The sequence below is a fragment of the Anomaloglossus baeobatrachus genome, chromosome 8, assembly GCF_048569485.1.
Source record: "Anomaloglossus baeobatrachus isolate aAnoBae1 chromosome 8, aAnoBae1.hap1, whole genome shotgun sequence".
Lineage (NCBI taxonomy): Eukaryota > Metazoa > Chordata > Amphibia > Anura > Aromobatidae > Anomaloglossus > Anomaloglossus baeobatrachus.
This window is the reverse complement of record NC_134360.1, coordinates 193,626,585-193,648,238: the sequence shown is the minus strand read 5'-3', so window position 1 is coordinate 193,648,238 and position 21,654 is coordinate 193,626,585. Positions and strand designations below refer to the sequence as shown.

The 21,654-nt window shown below is 47.6% G+C and overlaps 1 protein-coding gene across 8 annotated transcripts in view; it reads left to right on the top strand.

Annotated features, from left to right (window-relative positions):
- Positions 1-21,654, top strand: part of EVI5 (ecotropic viral integration site 5) — a 277,847-nt gene that overhangs the window by 50,319 nt on the left and 205,874 nt on the right. For 5 of the 8 annotated variants that reach the window (XM_075322333.1, XM_075322330.1, XM_075322327.1 and 2 more), the window contains one exon: positions 19,025-19,232. In XM_075322333.1, coding sequence (XP_075178448.1) covers positions 19,025-19,232 — 208 coding nt within the window. The remainder of the gene's footprint in view (positions 1-19,024; positions 19,233-21,654) is intronic. The other 3 variants (XM_075322331.1, XM_075322329.1, XM_075322335.1) reach the window with 1 other exon arrangement.

Sequence of the window (21,654 nt, the reverse complement as noted above, 5' to 3'; positions counted from 1 at the left end):
CATGCAATGCATACTGAGGGAAAAAAAATAATAAATAAAAAAAACTGATAGCAATCAGAATGGATACAATAAGTTGACATTGTAGGAAATAGACTCTTTCTTTTTCGCTCCTAATTGGGAGACCCAGACAATTGGGTGTATAGCTATTGCCTCTGGAGGCCACACAAAGTATTACACTTAAAAGTGTAAGGCCCCTCCCCTTCTGGCTATACACCCCCAGTGGGATCACTGGCTCACCAGTTTTGTGCTTTGTGCGAAGGAGGCAACACATCCACGCATAGCTCCACTTTTTAGTCAGCAGCAGCTGCTGACTATGTCGGATGGAAGAAAAGAGGGCCCATACTAAGGGCTCCCAGCATGCTCCCTTCTCACCCCACTGTATGTCGGAGGTGTTTGTAAGGTTGAGGTACCCATTGCGGGTACGGCGGCAGGAGCCCACATGCTGATTCCTTCCCCATCCCTTTTTACAGGGCTCTGGGTGAAGTGGGATTTACCGGTCTCCAGGCACTGAGACCGTGCTCCATCTACAGCCCCTGGAGAAGATGCTGGATGGAGCGGAGTACATCAGGGACATGGCCCTGCTTCCTCAAGGTACTCTGTGTCCCCGTGCATTTGGCGCTCACACCGCAGCATGCTGGGTGTTGTAGTGCGCCGGGGGACATCAGCGCTGCGGCGCCTGTGCCATGGCCTCATTCAGCTTCGCTGAAGCAGGCTCACTTATGGGAATGGGTCGCGCCGGCCGCTGGGACTGCGGCGCGGCTGGCACTTGTAGTGCGCCGGGGACTTCAGCGCGGCCTGCGCTTTTACGGCGGCCGCGCTGATAACTAGAGTCCCCGGCTTTTGCGGCCTGCTTCCGTTCGTTCCCGCCCCCAGACCTGCCAGTCAGGAGAGGGGCGGGACGCTGGCCACTCCTAGGAATCGGTCGCGCCGGCCGCTGGGACTGCGGCGCGGCTGGCACTTGTGGTGCGCCGGGGACTTCAGCGCGGCCCGCGCTTTTACGGCGGCCGCGCTGTTAACTCGAGTCCCCGGCTTCTGGGCCTAGTCTCCCTTCGTTACCGCCCACAGCCCTGACAGTCAGGGTAGGGGCGTGACGCTGCATAGCACAGCAGCGCTGAGAGCTGGAGTATGTTTTGCATACTCCACCCCTCTCACTGTGTGCACTGTGAAACCGGATTCCCGCACTTTCTCAGGCACGCCCACGGCTTCCTTCTCTACAAGGACGCCGGCAGCCATTAGTGTCAGTTTCTGTACGATACAGAGACAAGTGTGGAAGACCCTGGCATTCTGATAGTCACACAATCGCTGCAACAGGCGTTAAGCAGCACCTGTGGTGCTAACCCCACTAGTGCAGAAGTGCACTTATAGATATGCTTGTACTATATACATTGCACTGTTTGGTCGCACGTTGTATATACCCTCCTGGATTATGCGGAGGAGTTATCAGCATATTCTCTGTGTAAAACAAAGGTGCAGAACCACATGTTTTTCTATACAGCTGGTACAGCATGTACGGCTATACGGCCGGCAGGTTACATAGACTCCCATTGTATGCACTAATGGCCAGGGGATGAGGACGGTGTCTGCAGTATTTACTGACGGTTTTTCTGAGACTATGGCTATGATACTAGAAGCCTAGCAGTCCGGACATGTCTCTCACAATATGGGCACTGTTGAATCATTGATCCATGGCCCCCCTCAGTGTGAACAACTAACAGCTCCGGGAATGTCATACGCATCCCAGAGTCACGGCTCTGCACGGACGTCAGTCCCAGACAGCCTAAGCGGGCTCACTATGAGCGGCCTCGGTTTCATCAGGGTCCTAGCAGAAGGACTCGCTGTGTAATGAGGCGGAAGTAGCGGCTCAGGATTCTGATCCTGAGACCGCTCTCAATCTGGATACACCTGATCGTGACGCCATAGTAAATAATCTTATAGCGTCCATCTATAGAATGTGGGTTATTTCTCACAGCTCCTCCAGTGGAGGAGTCAGCTTCACGTATTTTTCTGGACCACTCTGCCTTCAGAGAGGCAGTCCAGGAACACCACGCTTATCCAGATATGCGCTTCTCCAAACGGCTTAGGATACACGTTATCCCTGTCCCCTGACTTGGTCAGGGACTGGACCCAGTGTCCCAAGCGGCATCCTCCAATCTCCAGGCTTGTAGCTAGATCCATAGTTGCAGTGGGAGATGGAACTGCTGTTGGCTCCGGCATTCTCTCCCTTGGGGCACTCCAAGCTATTTCAGCTTGTCTTACACAGATTGACACGGTTACACGTACATCTGTGCCGCAGGTGGCATCCTTAACCTCTCAAATGTCTGCATTTGTTTCTTACGCGATTCAGGTTGTCCTGGACTATGCGAACCGTGCGGCGGTAGCCTCCGCTACTCCGTGTTTTTAAGCAGAGCCTGGTCTGCTCGTTAAGTGAATGGAAGGCAGATTCTGCTTCCAAAAAAGGTTGCCTAACCAGTTGCCTTTTTCTGCTGACCGACTGTTTGGTGAATGTAACCATTAAACAGTCCAGGGGTAAGGATTCATCCTTTCCTCAGCCCGGACACAACAAACCCCAACAGAGCAAGAGGCAGTCGGGGTTTTCGGCCTTTCGAGGCTCGGGCAGGTCCCATTTTTCCTCGTCCAATGTGGACTCAAAAGGATCAGAGGAGCTCAGATTCTTAGCGGGCTCAGTCACGCCCAAAAAAGCGACAGTCTGAAAACCCGCTTCCAAGGCGGCTTCCTCATGACTTGCGGCCTCGGTCGGTAGCAGGCTCTCCCGCCTTGGCGATATTTAGCTGCCATAGGTCAATGACCATTGAGGTGAGACATTCTGTCTCACGGGTACAGGATAGAGCTCACTTCTCGTCCTCCAACTCGATTCTTCAGAATTTCTCCACCTCCCGGCCGAGCCGCTGCTCTTCTGCAAACAGGGTGCACTCTATAGGCAGAAAGAGTGATGACCCCCGTTCCTCTTCAGGAACAAGGTCACGGTTTTTACCCCAAATTCTTTGCGGTACCTATAACAACGGGCCGTTCCGTCCCGTTCTGGATCTAAAAATGCTCAGCAAGCTCGTGGACACCAGGCGGTTCCGGATGGAATCCCTCCGCCATGTCATCGCCTCAAGGTCCCAAGGATATTTCCTAGCATCATTAGGCATCAAGGATGCTTATCCACACGTGCAGATTGATCCAGAGCACTAGCGTTTCTACGCTTCGTTATAGGAGACGAACACCTTCTGTTCGTAGCTCTACCTTCCGGCTAGCGACAGTCCCACTGGTCTTCGCCAAGGTCAGGGCAGCAGTAGTCACAGTCCTGCACTCTCAGGGTCACTCTGTGATCCCGTATTTAGACGATCTACTGGTCAAGGCACTCTCTTAGGAAACATGCCAACACTGCCCGAACGTTGCGCTGGAGACTCTCTAAAGTTTTGGGTGGATCATCAACTTTTTAAAGTCAGATCCGACCCCGACCCTATCGATAACATATCTAGGCATAGAGTTTCTTACTCTCTCAGCGATAGTGAAGCTTCCGCTAGACAAACAGCATTCACTACGGGCTGCAAGCTCTTCTTTAAGAACCAGTCGCACACATTGAGACGCCTCATGCACTTCCTACGTAAGATGGTAGCAATGGAGGCAGTTCCTTTCGCGCAGTTTTACTGCGTCCACTACAATGGGACATTCTCCGCCAATGGGACGAGGAGTCGACGTCCCTCAACAGAGTCGTCGTTCTTTCTCAGGCGGCCAAGGAATCTCTACGGTGGTGGCTTCTTCCCACCTCTTGGTCAAAAAGAAGGTCCTTCCTATCCCCATCCTGGGCGATAGTTACGACAGACGCGAGTCTATCAGGGTGGGGAGCAGTTTTTCTCCACTACAGCGCTCAGGGTACGTGGACTCAGCAAGAGTCCACCCTTCAGATCAATGTTCTTGAACACAGAGCAGTGTATCTTGCCCTACAAACCTTCCAACAGCGGCTGGAAAGCAAGCATATCCGACTTCAGTCGGACAGCTCCACAGCGGTGGCATACATCAACCACCAAGGAAGAACGCGCAACCGGCAAGCCTTCCAGGAAGTCCGGCAGGTTCTGATGTGGGTGGAAGACACGGCATCCACCATATCCACAATTCACATCCCAAGTGTGGAAACTAGGAAGTTGACTTCCTAAGTCGCTGAGGTGTGGCCGAAAGAGTATGGTCTCCTCACCCGGACGGGTTTCAGGAGATCTGGCGCCGCTGACAGAGGCCGGACGTCGATCTAATGGCGTCACGGCACAACAATAATGTGCCAGCTTCATGGCACGGTTTCACAATCATCGAGCTCTGGCGGCAAACGCCTTAGTTCAGCATTGGTCGCAGTTCCAGCTACCTTAGGTGCCACCTCTGGCATTGTTGCCCAGAGTACTGCGCTAGATCAAGACCGACTGCGGCCGCGCCATCCTCGTCGCTACAAATTGGCCGAGGATGTTGTGGTACTCGGTTCTGTGGTGCCTCACGGTAGGCTAACCGGGGGCACTACCAGACCAATCAGACTGGCTGTCTCAAGGGCCATTCTTCCATTTGAATTCTACGGCCCTCAACCGGATGGTGTGGCATTGAGTCCTGGAACCTAGTGTCGTCAGGATTACCTCAGGACGTGGTTGCCACCATGAGACAGGCTAGCATACCAACGTCCGCCAAGATTGACCACAGGACGTGGAAGATATTCTTATCTCGGTGCTCGGCGCAGGGTGTTTCTCCCTGGCCGGTTGCATCGTCTATGTTTCCTTCCTTCCTGCAATCTAGGTAGGAAAATGGGTTGTCGCTCAGTTCCCTTTAGGGACAAGTCTCAGCGCTATCTGTATTTTTTCAGAAACGACGACTTCCTCAGGTACGCACGTTCCTACGGGGAGTTTGTCTTCTCAGCACTCCGTACAAGCGGCCGTTAGAGCCCTGAGATCTGAACAAGGTTCTAATTGCTCTCCAGATGCCGCCTTTCGAGCCTTTGAAGGATGTCTCCCTTCCCGCTTTTCACGGGAAGTGGCCTTCTAGTAACGGTCTCGTCTCTTAGGAGAGTTTCCGAGCTAGCAACGCTCTCATACAAACTCCCTTCCTGGTCCTTCACCAGGACAGGGTAGTTCTGCGTCCGGTTCCGGAATTTCTCCCTAAGGTGGTATCCCACTTTCATATCAATCAGGATATCACCTCACCTTCTTTGTGTCCTCGTCCAGTCCATCAATTTCAGAAAGATTTGCATCTGTTGGTTCTGGTGAGAGCACTCAGGTTCTACTTCCCGCATGGCGCTCCTGCGCCACCCGGATGCACTCTTTGTCCTTGTCGCTGGTCGGCGTAAACAGTCGCAAGCTTCCAAATCCACCCTTGCTCGGGGGATCGAGGAACCAATTCTTGAAACCTACAGTTCTACTGGGCTTCTGGTTCTCTCAAGGCCGAAGGCCCATTCTACCAGAGCCGTGGGTGCATCCTGGACATTACGGCACCAGGCTACGGCTCAGCAGGTGTGTCAGGCACCTACCTGATTGGGTCTGCATACTTTTACCAAGCATTTTCAGGTGCATACCTACGCTTCGGCAGACGCCAGCCTAGGTAGATAAGTCCTTCAGGCGGCAATTGCCCACCTGTAGGAAAGGGCTGTTTGACGGCCCTATCACGAGGTATTCTTTTACCCACCCAGGGACTGCTTTTGGACGTCCCAATTGTCTGGGTCTCCCAATTAGGAGCGAAAAAGAAGAAGGGAATTTTGTTTACTTACCGTAAATTCCTTTTCTTCTAGCTCCAATTGGGAGACCCAGCACCCGCCCTGTTTTCTCGGGGTTTTTCTGTTTTTTCGGATACACATGTTGTTCATGTGGTATGTTTCAGTTCTCCGATGTTTCCTCGGATTGAATTGGTCTTTAAACCAGTTATTGGCTTTCCTCCTTCTTGCTTTGGCACTAAAACTGGTGAGCCAGTGATCCCACTGGGGGTGTATAGCCAGAAGGGGAGGGGCCTTACACTTTTAAGTGTAATACTTTGTGTGGCCTCCAGAGGCAATAGCTATACACCCAATTGTCTGGGTCTCCCAATTGGAGCTAGAAGAAAAGGAATTTACGGTAAGTAAACAAAATTCCCTTCTTCACTGTAAATTTAATTTCCATTTCTATTGCCACCAAATGCATCCTAACAATGGAAAGAAGACCAGATATGTGAACGGAGGCTTAGGCCTAAGGCGGGCTTTGCACGTTGCGACATCGCAAGCCAATGCTGCGATGTCGCACGCGATAGTCCCCGCCCCCGTCGCAGGTACAATATCTTGTGATAGCTGGCATAGTGAAAATTATCGCTGCGCCAGCTTCACATGCACTTACCTGCCCTGCGACCGTCGCTCTGGCCGGCGTCCCGCCTCCTAAGGGGGCGGGTCGTGCGGCGTCATAGCGACGTCACACGGCAGGCGGCCAATAGCGGCGGAGGGGCGGAGATGAGCAGGATGTAAACATCCTGCCCACCTCCTTCCTTCTCATTGCAGCCGGGACGCAGGTAAAGTGATGTTCCTCGCTCCTGCGGCTTCATACACAAACTATGTGCGCTGCCGCAGGAACGAGGAACTGCATCGTACCTGTCGCGGCACTGGCATTATGGAAATGTCGGTGAATGCACCGATGATACGATAATGACGCTTTTGCGCTCATTAATCGTATCATCTAGCATTTACACACTACAATGTCGAAAGTGACGCCGGATGTGCGTCACTTTCGATCTGACCCCACCGACATCGCACGTGCGATGTCGCAACGTGCAAAGCCGCCCTAAGACACTCGGCATGGAAATCTGACAAAGTGGAATGCGATAAAACATCACATTCCACTCAGACAAATATTACTCTATGGGCCCGCTCCCATGAGTGAATATTCTCTCGGCCCTAATCGGACCGAGAAAGCAATCGCAGCATGCTGCAACTGTAATGCGATCCTTGTTTCTCTCACGCCCATTCAAGTCTATGGGGCGAGAGAAAATCGCACTGCACTCGCGGTACACCAGTGTCCGCGAGTGCAGTGCGATAATGGCAATAGCCGGCTACGGAGGAGAGAGGGAGAGAAATCCCGCCCCCCTCAGCTGTGGTCCAATCGCATGATCGGACCTCAGTCGCAGTGATACATTTTTATTTATTTATTTATTTTTTTGTTTGTTTTAACAGGTTTCCATTGATCAGTTTTCAAATTGCATGGAAAACCCCTTTTAATCCATTTTCATATGCAGCACATTTTAGTGTCCATATTACGGCTGCAGTACTCAGACCTCCTGGGAATGTGCCTGGATCGCTTATAGACGTCTATTCCATAGTGACCCAGGCATTGTCTAAGAACCTTTGAAATATGCTTGTGTGAACCCCGACCTAAGACAAAAGATAAATTCTGTGAATGAGAGTTAGATATAGAAAGAGCGATATGGGGAGGGGGAGAGAGCGATATGGGGAGGGGGAGAGAGCGATATGGGGAGGGGGAGGTATATCTAGCTCTATCTATAATATATTTTAGTCCATAAAACATATAGCAGGGTAACCTTTTAGTAATAGCCTGTTTAGTGCACAGTCAGAATAGAAGTATAAAATGAATATTGTGGTACTTCTTCCCACACAGTTTTGTTACTATGATTATTATCGGTTTTGCATTATGTACAGAGAGAAAAACCCAGTGTAGATAAAATCTTGTCTGTGGCCGAGCTTCGTACATTTATGCAAACATCAATGTTCAAGGACGCTGCAGGTACAAACACTTCTCCATCGCTCTGTACTGTCCATTCTCTGATATTCCCAAAGTAACACACAGCATTAGTTACAAAACCAGCATACACCAATCTGTCATTTACCTTTTTATATTGTATATTTTATGCATTTTAATTTTCTTCAGTAAAGTACAGTGGCACCTCGGTTTACGAGTAACCCGGTGTGTGAGTATTTCGCTATACGAGCAAAGCTTGCTGTAAATTTGTAACTCCGTTTACAAGCAATGTTTTGCTGTACGAGCAAATACTTACTGCACACACTTCCAGTTCCGTACTTTCACCGCGCTCTGACCCCCTTTTTCAGTCCACACAAACACGCATCCACACATTATGCTCACCTTACCTTCCGTTCCATCGCCGCCCTCTTGGTTCTTATAGTTCGCTGGTACAGGATGTGTATCGGGTAACCATCACGACGATGGAGGAACGTCCGCTGTCAGCCGCTACTCAAAGGCAGCGCGCTGGCCAATCAGAGACAAGCGTCTCCTGCCATTTGACGTCAGCGCTCTGGCAGCGGAAGCTCCAGCATCGGTCGCGGTGGTTACCCGATACACATTTTGTACTGGCGGACTAAAAGAACTGGGAAGCTGACGATGGAACGGAAGGTAAGGTGTGTGTGTGTGTGTGATTGCACAATAGGGGACCAGGATGGGACACTGAACAAGTTGTGGAACGAATTGAGCTTCCATTATTTCCTATGGTAAATTTTGCATTGCTAGACGAGTAACTTGGTTTACAAGCACACTCCTAGAATGGATTGTTCTCGTAAACCAAGGTTCCACAGTACGAGCATAAATTGGACACAGAGAAAGTTTAGGTCATGTTTAAAGGGAACCTGTCAGGTCCCCAGTGCACCCAGAAACAGGGAGTATATATAACAGTCCCAGCATATAGTAGCACACAATAACAAATCTTTAGAAAAAGTATTTCTAAAGATCCTGTATTATATAATAATGAGGCGGGGGACTAGTCACAAGGGCTATAAGTTCACTGGCTAGTCGTCCTACTTAGCATGTTAACATGCTTTATAATAGCCAGCGTCATGACCTGTGCGATACTAAGCCGTGCGTATTTGCAGCTTTGTATCAATCAGCTTTCAGTTTGACTCCGAGTGTATGCGCCCCAGCTTCAGAGTCTCACTGCCCATGATCTGATGTCATCCACACTTTTGGTCATGCGCACTACTCAGAAGCCGGGTGTACGTGTCCCAGCATCAGAGAGGAGTAGTGCGCATGACCAGACGTGGGGACTGTGACGACATGGACAACCAATGCCTCTCATGGGTTAAAGTTTCTTAACATTCAGCCAGACTATTGTTCTTATGTGTGCTAAGTCATGTTTGCTTAGCTATTGTTTCTCCAGACTCTTCCAGTAATCATTGTATTGTAGTTGTGTATTGCTAATGTGATTACCTTAGTAGCCATTATCTAGTCTGTGCATTCCAGACTACATGTATACCCTCAGTCTTTCTGTAGACATCATTTGGATGAACATTGTCCATGCAGTGGGAGAGGCGATCTTGTCCAACCAATCGATGAGGACGCAGTGTGTCCAGAGAGAGGGCTGTGGCTATAAGAGAGGACTTCTTTAAGCCACCAGGGTTGATGAAGGTTGATGGATGCTGATGGATCCAGTCTAAGCTCTTAGGAGCTGACTAGAGGATCAGGATACCTTATGGCTTCAATCTAGGAACTCCGGTTCCGGTTGGAGACCATATCCACAGTCTAGGGATTTCGACTCCGGCTGCCAGGATTATATCATCATACCAAGGACTACTTAAGGAAGAAACCCAGGTTGGGACAATTTGGTCACCTGGCTACAGACTTTGCAGACCTCAGCCAGCTTCCTAAATCCGGCGCTATTCCTTTCTCGGTGGGTGCCCCCCTCGGTGGGTGCCGTTAATTGTTTGGGGATCCAATAAAGGCTAATTATTGTGGTTCCCTCACCCTGTGTTGTCTGAGTAGTGTTACGCCCATGGTTCAGGAGGCCGGCGTTCAGTTGGGATGAGCCCTAGGCCACGCTGTCTTTTTAAAGGCGGCGGGTTTTAGTGGACGAGAGCACCCACTGAGCCCCGTGTCTCCACAGGGACGACTTCAGATCATGGGCAGTGAGCCTCTGAAGCCGGGGCGCATACACTCGGCATCAAACTGAAAGCTGATGGATACATAGCGGCTTTCTTACGTGCTGCCATGACGCTGATTTTAACTGTGTTTTTCAATCAAGTACACCAGCATCATTCGGTTGAAGAGATCTTTTTAATAATGTATGCAATATATATTGTGACGTCTGGTGACTGATTCACTTTAAGGTCAAGATCATTTAATAATCAAACCTAAAAGCGCCTTCCTGATCTCACAAAATATCCGTGTGGCTTCAAAATGTCACTTAAAATGCCCTCTGCTCCTGTAATGCTGCATGTAACAGAGGAGCAGCGCTGGTATGAAGTCCCCAAAAGTTTGTATAGAAAAAAAACTCTTACCTGCCAACCACTGAGTACTGTAGACACAAGTGATGCAGGAGTTTATAGCTGGGTTACCATATCACCATAGTCGGCATGTGTTTCAACTGGGGAATAAAGAGTCGATGGCTATTGTAACGCAAAATTTTGAAACACATTGTTCAACGATTCATCCAAGTAGTTTTTGGAAGCGTTCTGATGTAAAACCCCTCACCATGTCACACCATTTTTACGCCACTTGTAATTGTTAAAAATTTTCCAACTTCTGACCGTCCGCTCAACCAAATGAAACAAAGATGTTATGGGCGCTGCGAAGCCTGCTCAACAACAAATCATTAATGCCAGAGGTGCCATAAATGACACCAGAAATGTATTGAATTGTGAAGCGCTGCGGAATATGATGACGAGATATAAATACAAATTATTATGCCAGTCCCTGGCTGGAGTAACACTTCTGGCAAAGGTGCATGGCAGTTGTTAGTTGCACCAAATTCATTATGATGTGCGACGCTTAATGAAGGGCACACTAGAAAAAAAATGGCCAAAAATCATTAAGACTGGCATACCATCCACCAGCCTTAATGACGCAGGCTTATTTCGCTCTGTTTCTAATTAATGTGAAATTTCTCCCTCCCTAATTTCTGCTTGGTCGTGTTTTTTTTTGTTTTTTTTTATTTGTTTTTTTTTGTCTTCTATGTTTGTAGTGGAAACCATTTAAATGCTGCTGCCAAACCGTGGGAACCATTCATTGCATAAAGTGACCGACTACAGATCTCAAATCCGCTGCAGCAATCGATTTTACAATGATAGTTTTCTTTATATTTTGTATAATCTCCTCTAAAATTCTGCTATAGTGATATGTGGATTTAATGCTAGATCAGAATCCCAATTTGCAGACACTGTGTTTCGGGGTGATTGCCCCTCGTCAGAGCAAAGTATGGGTATCTGATCTGGCTTATGAGAAGCTATGTGGGGACCACAGGGAAGACTATTCTCCTTACGGAGGCCTGACAAACCAGTCTGGCTGCCAGTGATGGGACTTATAGCTGCAATGCCCCTCTGGGAATTATTCAGTTGTCCCTCCAGTGAGGAAGGCGACATATTGGGATTCTGATCTGGCGTTAAATCCTAAGCCTTATGAAAAGGCTTCTTTAAAAAGCCACTTTTGACTTTTTTAGGATTGCTACTTCCAGTAGGTGGCGCTAGAGTTTCTCCTTCCTTACTGGAGGGACAATTTGAATAATTCCCAAAGGAGCATTGCATGCGGCTATAAGTCCCCCTCACTGGCAGCCGGACTGGTTTGTCAGGTCTCCGTAAGGAGAATAGTCTTCCCCGTGGTCCCTACAATAATATGACTGATTTGATTGCCCTGAAAATCAATCCATTATGTACCTGACCCGTGGCTGTACCAGAGCATTAACCTAGATCAATAGAAAACAAAATATTGACTTATTTCTCCAAATAAATTTCTTAAAATGATCCTCTGATTTCAGTATTATCGGCTGTACATCTCCTCTATATGGAGAGAGCTGGTCAGAGATGCCATATAGCCGCTTATTATTCTCTGCCTAGGAAATAGAGGCCACGCTCAGCTGCATGGGTAGGAAGTTTGGGAAAATGACAGTGTAACCACCACTAGTATTGTGCGTTATTAACTTTGTGGAGTCTGTTGGATCTCTTCTTGTGGCTCAAGAGGGTCATTTACTTTGCTTCTGCCAAAAGCTGCTGCTTATAGAATATAAACCTCAGGCTTGTTAAAAAAAAAAAAAAAAAAAAATTTTTTTTTTATATGGGTCAAAAAAATATAAATTGGGCCAAATCAAGACCCAGAGTTCTTCAAGCCGGTCTTGATGAGGGCCCTTGCTGGAGTCAGACCCTTTTGATTCATGTGCCAGTCGGGTTCTGGAGTGAGATTTCTGGCATAGGGAACTCCATAGTTCGAGATAAATTAATGAGCTGTTGCGCCCTGTTTCCTCCCCAGCTCTGCCCATTTGGTCGGAGCTGGGAGAAATTGGTGTGAAAACGTCAAAAATTGCAAAATTTGGGCCCAACTCAGTGATGTTAAACTTTGCGACCATTTTAAACCGTTTATGGCCGAGTTCTGGCATGAAAGCTTTGATAAATCTGGCCTATTGGGTTTAGACATTTGTGTTTTTTGTTTTTGTGGTTTTTGTGTGGGTTTTTTTTTCTTTTTTATTGTATGTATATTTTAAAGGGAATCTGTCACCAGTTTTATAACTTTTATAAACCATGCACATGACCATTTTAAATAATGTAAATGGGGTTCCTGCAACCCCTCTATACCCTCAGAAGTGCCCCGCATACCTAAAAAAGTATTTTTTTATTCATTTCCCACGCTGTATTCAAATGATCCTGTCTGATGGGTGTGTCCAGATCGCGCTCGGTGCCACTTCAGTCCCTTCAAATTCCTCCCCCTTTTTATTTATTTATTTTTATTTTATTTTTTTGCTGCAAGTGGTTTTTCTTTAAAGTACGTCTGATGGGGACTTTCAAAATTAAGGGGAATCTGTCAGCAAGTCTTGGCTACCTCAACTGAGAGCAGCATAATGTAGGCAAAACGATCCTGAATCCAATGATATATTACTTAGATTACTGGGTGCAGCTCTTCTGACACAATCAGAATCTTTTACATTTAGCCATTTTAACAGAGCTGCGAGCTGTCCCCGCCTCACACCAGGCTCGCTATAGAGAGTGTACATTGACCATGAGGTGTCAATTCCTGCAGGGGGTGTGCCGGACTGCTGTGCACGTGACTTTGCAGTCCGAGCAATGAAAAGTTCTGCTGCTTTAACAAAAATGGCAAATAAACCAAATCTTGACAAGTTGAGCATCCCTGAATTCTGTGTTAAGCCTTGCAGCATGCTGTATTCAGCTTACATAGCAAACACCTGCTGACAGATTCGCTCTTAATAGGAGTCAGTCTCCAAAAGGGAAAGTTCTGATTTTCCAAATATAGATGCCTGAAATCAAAATACCCCTTTAGGCTGGCCATAAAGCGGTCCCTGCAGACTCCACCCACGTGCACAGGAAAGTTCTGCCTGGTCTAAGGCTATGTGCGCACTAGGCATTTTTTTTCACGATGTGTTTTTTTTTGTGTGTTTTTACCGCTTTTTTGGCTGCGTTTTTGTGCACTGCATAAAATGAGTGAAAAACGCAGAAATAATTGACATGCTGCGTTTTTGTGGTCCCCACAAAAACGCAGCTACAAAAAAATGCTGTGTGCGGACAGCACTTCTGAAAACCCATAGACATTGCTGGGGAAGCAATGTGTCAGCGTTTTCTGCACAAACGCCGCAAAAAAACGCAGCAAAAAGTCTAGTGCGCACAGGGCCTAACACTCTCTTTTATTCTTTGAGTGAATCTCTAAAGCTATATTCACATGTTGAGTTTTTACGTTTTTTTTTTTTTTAACACTTCCTAAGGCGCTGTGATATACCACAGAGAGCCAGTTCACCGATGACGCATGAGAATGTAAAGATCGTGTATGCCACATTAAAACGCAACGTGAAATCCATACTGAGGGATTGACACGGATACATGAATTGTGTATTTGTAACACAACAAAAATGTAAAATATTCTGTTATGACTGATAAGCCATTCATCCAGTTACTCGCACACTCCCATCCACAAACACAATAGTCTGAGAAATGTGAGACTGACTATTCACCGGCTGCCCAAGGCGCCTATCAGAGAAGTGTCATGCAGAAGCCGTGGCAGTTTGGCGGTGGTCCATTCTGCCCAGAATTCACCTAGTAAAGTCGCTGGTCCTCTGTTCTTGGGAAATCCAAAATGTGTATTCATTCATAAATCAAACTGAGAAGATCCGTTTGCAGGACCACCCTCCATGCAGAAAGCAGAAACCATTGCTGCCGATCTCTAGTTTTTGTTTTTGTTTTTTTTTTTAATTCTAGTGGAAGTTTAGTAAACCTGGTGAATAAAGTACTATTGAATTGGAGTCTCTGGCAGTAACCTCCTGAATTGAAAAAATAATCGTCAACCTCCGCAAATTCATCACTTGAAAGATGCGGAATGCTATCCTTCCACTTAGGCCAGCCTCACACTTGCGATTAACTCGCACGAGTGCAATGCGTATATGTTGGTGTGGTTCTTAGATAAATCTGAGATATCAAGCAGGGACTCGAGAGCTGGTCCATCCAACTGGACCGCAAACAAATTCTGACCGATAACATGCTGAAGGTTTAAATATTAGAAGAACCCGGATTTAGGCATATTTTGGGTTGACAGAAATAATTGCTCAAGATATTTGATTATATTGGAAGTCCAAAAAACACATACCATCAAAGTTAGAAAAGTGTGGAAGGCTTAAAGTTAACATGTCAGGTCCAGTTTGCACTCAGGACCACGAGCAGTTCTGGGTGCATATTGCTAATCCCTGCCTAACCGTCCCTGTATACACTAGCATATTTCTAAAGATCCTTTATGATATGCTAATGAAAGCAGGGACTAGTCGCAAGGGCATTAGTTCCTGCATTTATTCCTCCCTCTTAGCATGTCAGCACGCCCATGCTATTTAGTGCATTATCACCAGTGGTGACGCACGTACCTGTGACTGCTGAACTGAACTTGGGTAAGTCTGGTCATGCGAAGTGTGAAGCCAGGTGTAGGAGTCCCGCCTTCAGAGAGGTATAATGTGCATGACTTGAAGTTCCGGGACTTCGGATAATCGGTGATAGCAGGCACAGGTACTCGCATCACGGCTTGTGATGCTACGTTGACTAGCATGGGCGTGCTGCCATGCAAACGTACCGCCCCTTCAGCAGTCGGACTGCTCGGATCCGGGGGTTTTGCTGTGACTCTAGGGTCCCCGGACCCGGGGCTCAGCGGCCACTCAAATAAAAAAAGGGGAGGGAAGTTATTTACAAGGGACAGTTCATGACGCCACCCGTGGTTGCAGCAAAGAGGAGTACCGCCGCTGCCGATGGGAGTACTTGGGGGTTGATAGCGGTGCAGCCAGATGGTGATCCCTCCACGGGTAGGGAAGGCCCTGGGGCTCTGGAGGGATAGTGGATGGTACGGTGGAGGTGAAGTGGGCAGGCAGGGACCCTGGGAGGACAGTGTACTCACTCAGGCGGTGCAGTTGTTAGTGCGGCCAATAAGCAGACTCTGACACAGGAGTAAACAAAGTCTCTGGGTACTGCTGCCACTTTGGGGAGTCCGTCCCCACTGGTATTGCTTAGTGGTCTGGAGCCTACCTCCTTGCACAATTGTGTAGATGTTCCTGAGTGACTTTTCGGCCTGAAGCTGTCAGGGTCCCGCTCCCTATAGTGATATAGTGGAACTGTGCTCTCGATGGCTGACACTTGGGATTTCAGTAGGCTGCATACACTGGAAGGCCCTATCACCCTCATTGTGTTGATGCCTTCAATATCTGAGCTCTTGGGGAAAGTTCATAAAAAGACTATCCTCCACAGGTGAATTATCATGTTGCGTGAAGATACTCCCTGATCTAGGGTCCTGTACCCCGCCGTGCTCTGTACCGGTCCAGTTACTGGACATTCTGGTGCCGACTGTTCTCCAAAACGAAGTCTGTTACACCTCCTCCAATACCCTGCGACCGGGTCTCTAACTCTTCTGGTCCCAGACCACCGTCTGCGACCCAACCAAGGTCACACAAGGAGCTACAACTCCCTCAGCTCCTCACTCTTTGAGGGCTACTCTAGAACTGCAGGGAGCTGCTACTCCCAGCTCCTCACTCTTTGAGAGCTACTGCTGAACTCACTTAATCCCTCCCACCAGTCTGCCTGACCCCTAGGCGGGCGTCCCTATTCCAGCTAGACAAATCACTGGTGTTATCTGACAGGGTGTGGTGTGAGGTGTGGTTAGGATTTGAGTGCTGATGGAAGCAATACCAGTAGTTAGTATCCCAGAACCATAGAACCATGGAGGGTGGGTTCTGCATTAAGAGAAAGGAGAGTGGAGTTCCCTGTGACACCCTGATGCAGTCAGGGGCGACACACTAACACCCCTGTGACTAGTCCCTGGCCTCATTAGCATAAGATAAAAGATCTTTAGAAATACTTTTTCTAAAGACTTCTTTATCTATCTTACTAGATACAGGGACGGTTAGGCAGGGATAAGCAATATGCACCCAGAACTGCTCGTGATTCTGAGTGCATATTGGACCTGACAGGTTCCCTTTAAGTTAAGCTAAAGGGAGTTTTAGGCAATGAGCACAGTCCTCTTGGGATTATTTTTTTTTTTTTTTTTTTTTTTTTTTTTTTTTAATCTGAGTTTTCAAACAGAAATTGGGCAGGATCTTCATGGAGGACAATTTTGACAGTTTCTGGTCCGAAACCACCTATAAGCTTGTTCACATGTCACGTTTTATTTTGCCGCAGGAGGAAAAAAGCAGCGTTGTACAGTGTCGGCCATATGAATGAGATTTCTGTAATCTCATGCTCACATTTAATTTTTTGAACCTTGAAACGTTTTTGTTTTTTTTTTTTCTATTCTGTAAAATGTCACTTCTTTCAATGTTCTTACAAAGTTTTTCAGCCACTGAAATGAATAAGGAAAAAAAATCAAGTAAAAACATATTTTAGGCAGATTTTTTTTTTCCTCTAAGGCTATGTGCGCACGTTGCGTACTGGCCCTGCAGAAATTTCTGCAGCGATTTTGAACAGCACATGTGCGCTTCAAATCGCTGCAGAAACAAAAGCCGATTTCATGTGCTCTGCATGTAGCCCCTCCCAGCCCTTGCCATAGACAGAGCAGGGACTGCATGCAGAGCACACGAAAGAAGTGACATGTCACATCTTAGAACGCGCGCTTCAGGCAGCAGCCGAAGAGCTGCGCTCTAATACGCCACGTGCACACGTCTCCTGCACAATCTCCATAGATTATGCAGGGGACGCAGGACGCATGCAGTTACGCTGCAGTGCAGATTGCAGTGTAACTGCATGCAATTGCGCAACGTGCGCACATAGCCTAATAGTCTTTTTTTGCAGCAGAAAAATCTGCAAATACTCAATGTGTGCACATAGCCAAAGAGCAACCCCTGTGCTCATACTTTTAGAGGATATTGAAGCTGACACTGTCCAATTTGAAACGGGACGATTTCCAGGCCATGGACACAACTCTCATGGGTGCAATGGGGGGAGGGGGGGTCTTTAGGAGACTTGTACTGGAAAAGATATCAAGTCCTTTCTACATAAAATTGCATATGTTGATTATTTTGAGAATTTTCCAATGGGTTTCAGGGCCAGACCTGCCTGAAAGACGTGATCACGGACCCTAATGCCAGATCCTTCTCTTCCCCCACATATCAGGGGAGTGTAAGGAGGCCCCATACAAATTTAATTTTTTGTTCTTTTGAGCCCTGTGAAACCCATCCTAACCATGCATATTATACACAGCTGATGTGTTTGTCACAATGTAGGTCTATCCAGGACCCGATAGATCCGTCATGTTGTGGTCAGCATAGACCGGCAAGCTGTCTGCACCTGGGAGAAATTAGGCAATGAAGTTTTATATTAATACACGTGGATATTTAGGAAATGAGGTCAGCGTGCGATGACTGTCTGCAGTGACACCTCTCCGCTTCATCGCCCGTGAATATGGTTTCTTTCCTCCGCTCTCAGCAGCTGTGATTATGGTGTCTGAGCGTCACTGGTAAATCCCTCCTGAAATGACTGAGTGCGATCGCAGCTGCGAAAATACCGGAGTGTCAGCGGCCAAATGGGAAAAATGATCTCATTGCGGTGAAATGGAGATGATCTCGACAAAAATTTAAGAGGCCCTCCCAGAAAAATGTGACCAGCGTCACTGATATCTATGTTAGATAAATGGTATCCAAGCCGGTATACTTGCCAATCTCACTATTACTGCATTATGTGGTGAGTAGTGATGAGCGAGCACTAAGAGGCTCAGCACTCGAAACCAGCAGGTCGGATACTTTGACCAGCTCAACCGTGCATCTTGGTGTTCTCTCATCACTAGTGGGGAGTTTTAGGTCTTCCCCTCATCTTATGTGACCAGTGTCTTACTGCTGAATCGTACGGCTTCTCGTGTGGACCAGAAGCCTATTCCTGAGAGCCGCCGGGTAATTGTCCTGAAAAAAGCATGGGAAAACTTGGTGCACTAATGTACACTAGGAAGACCAGCTCCTCTGCCCTTCACTGTCCATCTATACCCAGCGGAGGAACGAGATTCTCGGAGTACCTCTTTAAAAATAAATTTAGAAAAGGTTTTTTTTTTCTCTACTTGTCTTAGAAAAAGCACTTGAGGTCTTAATATTAATCACAGCTATGTCCACACTGAATAATGTAGGGATAATATTTGTACGTATTGCTGATGCTTTTAACTAATGCTTTAAATGGAGTATGTCAGTAGCTGTGTAATCTATGTCCACCACCGCTCTATACGGCACCCCTGCGCCACATCTCTATATGGCACCCCTGTGCCGCATCTCTATACGGCACCCCTGCGCCACATCTCTGTACGGCACCCCCTGCGCCACATCTCTGTACGGCACCCCCTGTGCCACATCTCTATACGGCACCCCCTGTGCCACATCACTGTACGGCACCCCCTGCGCCACATCACTGTACGGCACCCCCTGCGCCACATCACTGTACGGCACCCCCTGCGACACATCTCTATACGGCACCCCTGTGCCGCACCCCTATACAGATCTCTATACCGCACCCGTAAAAAATCCACCTCCAAACTGTGAAATACACACAAGACCAGTGTTACAGTAACATGACCACATCACCTATAAAGCACAGATTGTCCTGCTGGTATGGAGTAATTACTTTTTATCTATTTTCCAGGCTGCTGGAAACAGACAGTAAGTCCCTGCGATCTGTCAATGGGTCAAGAAGAAATAGCGGCTCCTCGCTGGTGTCCAGCTCTTCGGCCTCCAGTAACCTCAGTCACCATCAGGAGGAAGATGCCTGGCTGCTCTGGGGAAGAATCGTCAATGAGTGGGAGGAGGTGTACAAGAAGAAGGAGAAGCAAATTAAGGTAACGCTGGTGCAGGTTAGTGGGTCACTGTCCTTGTAGTGTAAAGTGTATATATATAAAAAAAACAATGTAAAGGAATTTTTGTCATCTGGCATTTATATAGAAAGTCTATTAAAGGGGGATTGCCTAAGGCCGCAGTCACACAGTGCATTAGTGCTGGTGGGTGCAAATGTGACACCCCTGGCCTATCAGCTTGTCACAGGGTATTGTGCAATCTGCCCTTTTGCACAGTATCCGCATCCTCCTTGGTTACGGGTCCCTGACCTTTTGGTGTTGCTAAGAACAAGCTAATCAAAACCCTAGGAACACTCTGCACCAGACACACCAGTGGCTAACCTGAAGGGATTATGGTCGCCCATTTGAGGGGTTGGTTACGGGGAGGTCAGGAGACAGCGAGTTCAGGAGTGACTCTCAAGAGGAGGTCAGGAGCTGGGCTCCTCGTTTACTAGGTGGCAGACGTTGGTCTGGGCCTGGTAGGAGCTGGACCCCGGTCACAGGGGATCGTGACAAGGGGCACGGACTGTCGAGGAGGACAGCCGGCAGCCTTGTGCCATCACTGGGCAGGGGCCAGGGCACGACTGGGTACGTGGACCCTAGGCCGGGAAGTAGTTTCAGGCGTCCTGGTAATTTACCCGACGAGGATGGAGCCTTCGAGATCCGTTCTCTACCCGCTCCAAAATTGGGGTACTAGCACAACGAGGGGGATAGGACTTTCCCACTACACGGTCCAGAAAATCCCAAGCGTAAACACTGAGAGCAAGCTCACCCAGTTAGCCATACTGGTGAGCGTGACCCGTTTAGTTCCATGCTAAAAGGGACCAACTACAGACAAGAGGTGACAAGGTTCAGGTCACAGGCTAACAAGCAACACCAACGGGCACGGGATCCAGGCGTGCTCCCTCCCTGCTGCACTGCATCAAGAACTTTGGTTTACTACGGTTGTCAGCGTTATTGGACTGAGTGCGTGCGCAATTAACCCTTACGGGCCAGACGGCACCTCCCTGACACCATCAGAGTCTCGGGGCATTCCCCCTACCGTGGAGGGGTTAAACACCTGGCTGCCAACACAATCACCACCAGGTACTCCCAATCGCAGCGGTGATACTCCAATCTTACCACGCACCATGGGTGGCGTCACGAACCTTGTATATCTTCCCCTGTAAATACCCCCTTTTTATTCCGGGTGTCCGCGTGACCCTGACTCCTCGGGTCCGGAGACTCCTGGAGCCACTCCGGATCCGAGCGGCAGGCTGGTGACGTGGGGGCGACACACAAACATGACCCCATGCTGATCCGTTGGGTGCAGTCTCCACACTCCTTTCCAAATGTGGATTAAACATGAATGTTGAGCATGAAATGATGTGGATTTAGTGCAGTGATTCTCCTCTTACTGATGGACACAGATTTTCTTGCCTATTTCATTGCTTTTGTGGGAGCATTAAATCTTCCATACCATGTTGACAATATCATAACCATGAAGTATTCCATTAATTTTTCTGTATTTTAAAGGGGCTGTCCACTACTGCACAAGGTGTACCCATCATGACTGTCCTTTCTCCAGTATTAAAACCTTGTATTGTCAGTGACCTCAGTGTGAATAAGGGCAGAAAAGCAGAGTGCCCAGACTACAGAAACCTGTCCATGGGAAGCTATCTAGATGAAGTGCCTAGCTCATGGGGACGGACCATGCCCCCCAATATATATAGAGAACAATAAATAAATAAAAACCAAAAAAATGAACAAGAGCAAGTGACTGCAGCTGTACCACTGCGCTTCTCTGCCCTTATTCACATGGATGTCACTGCCACAAGAAAAGGTTTTAATAGAGTAGGACTGTCCCGATGGGTACACCTTATCTCGTGTGATGGTTTACACTGTTCCAAAAACGTAAAAGACAAGTGCCCGATGTTATTTACATGTACAAGTAATTACTAATTTGCTTTTATGATGGAGTATATGCTCATTTTATGAGATGGATGGATGTGCAAAAGCAGGAGCAGCACTTCACCTGTTGTGGTGCAAAGTCCTTCCAATCAGTCTCACCCGATTCCAATAGACAGCAAAAAAAGTGAAGGCAGCACTCCGTTTAAACTTCAAAGGAAGTGCCTTTTAATGGCCCATAGGATACAGCAACGCTTCAGTCACAAGTGACTTTTCTAAAGCCTTTGAAGTTTAAACTGAGTGCTGCCTTCACTTTTTTTTGCTGTGTATGTGTGTATGTGTGTATGTGTGTATGTGTGTGTGTGTATAGTATATCTTGTGTGTGTGTGTGTATTGTATATATGTGTGTGTGTGTATGTATATATGTGTGTGTGTATGTGTGTGTATATGTGTGTGTGTATGTGTGTGTGTGTGTGTATATATATATATATATATATGTATATGTGTGTATATATATATATATATATATATATATATATATATATATATATGTATA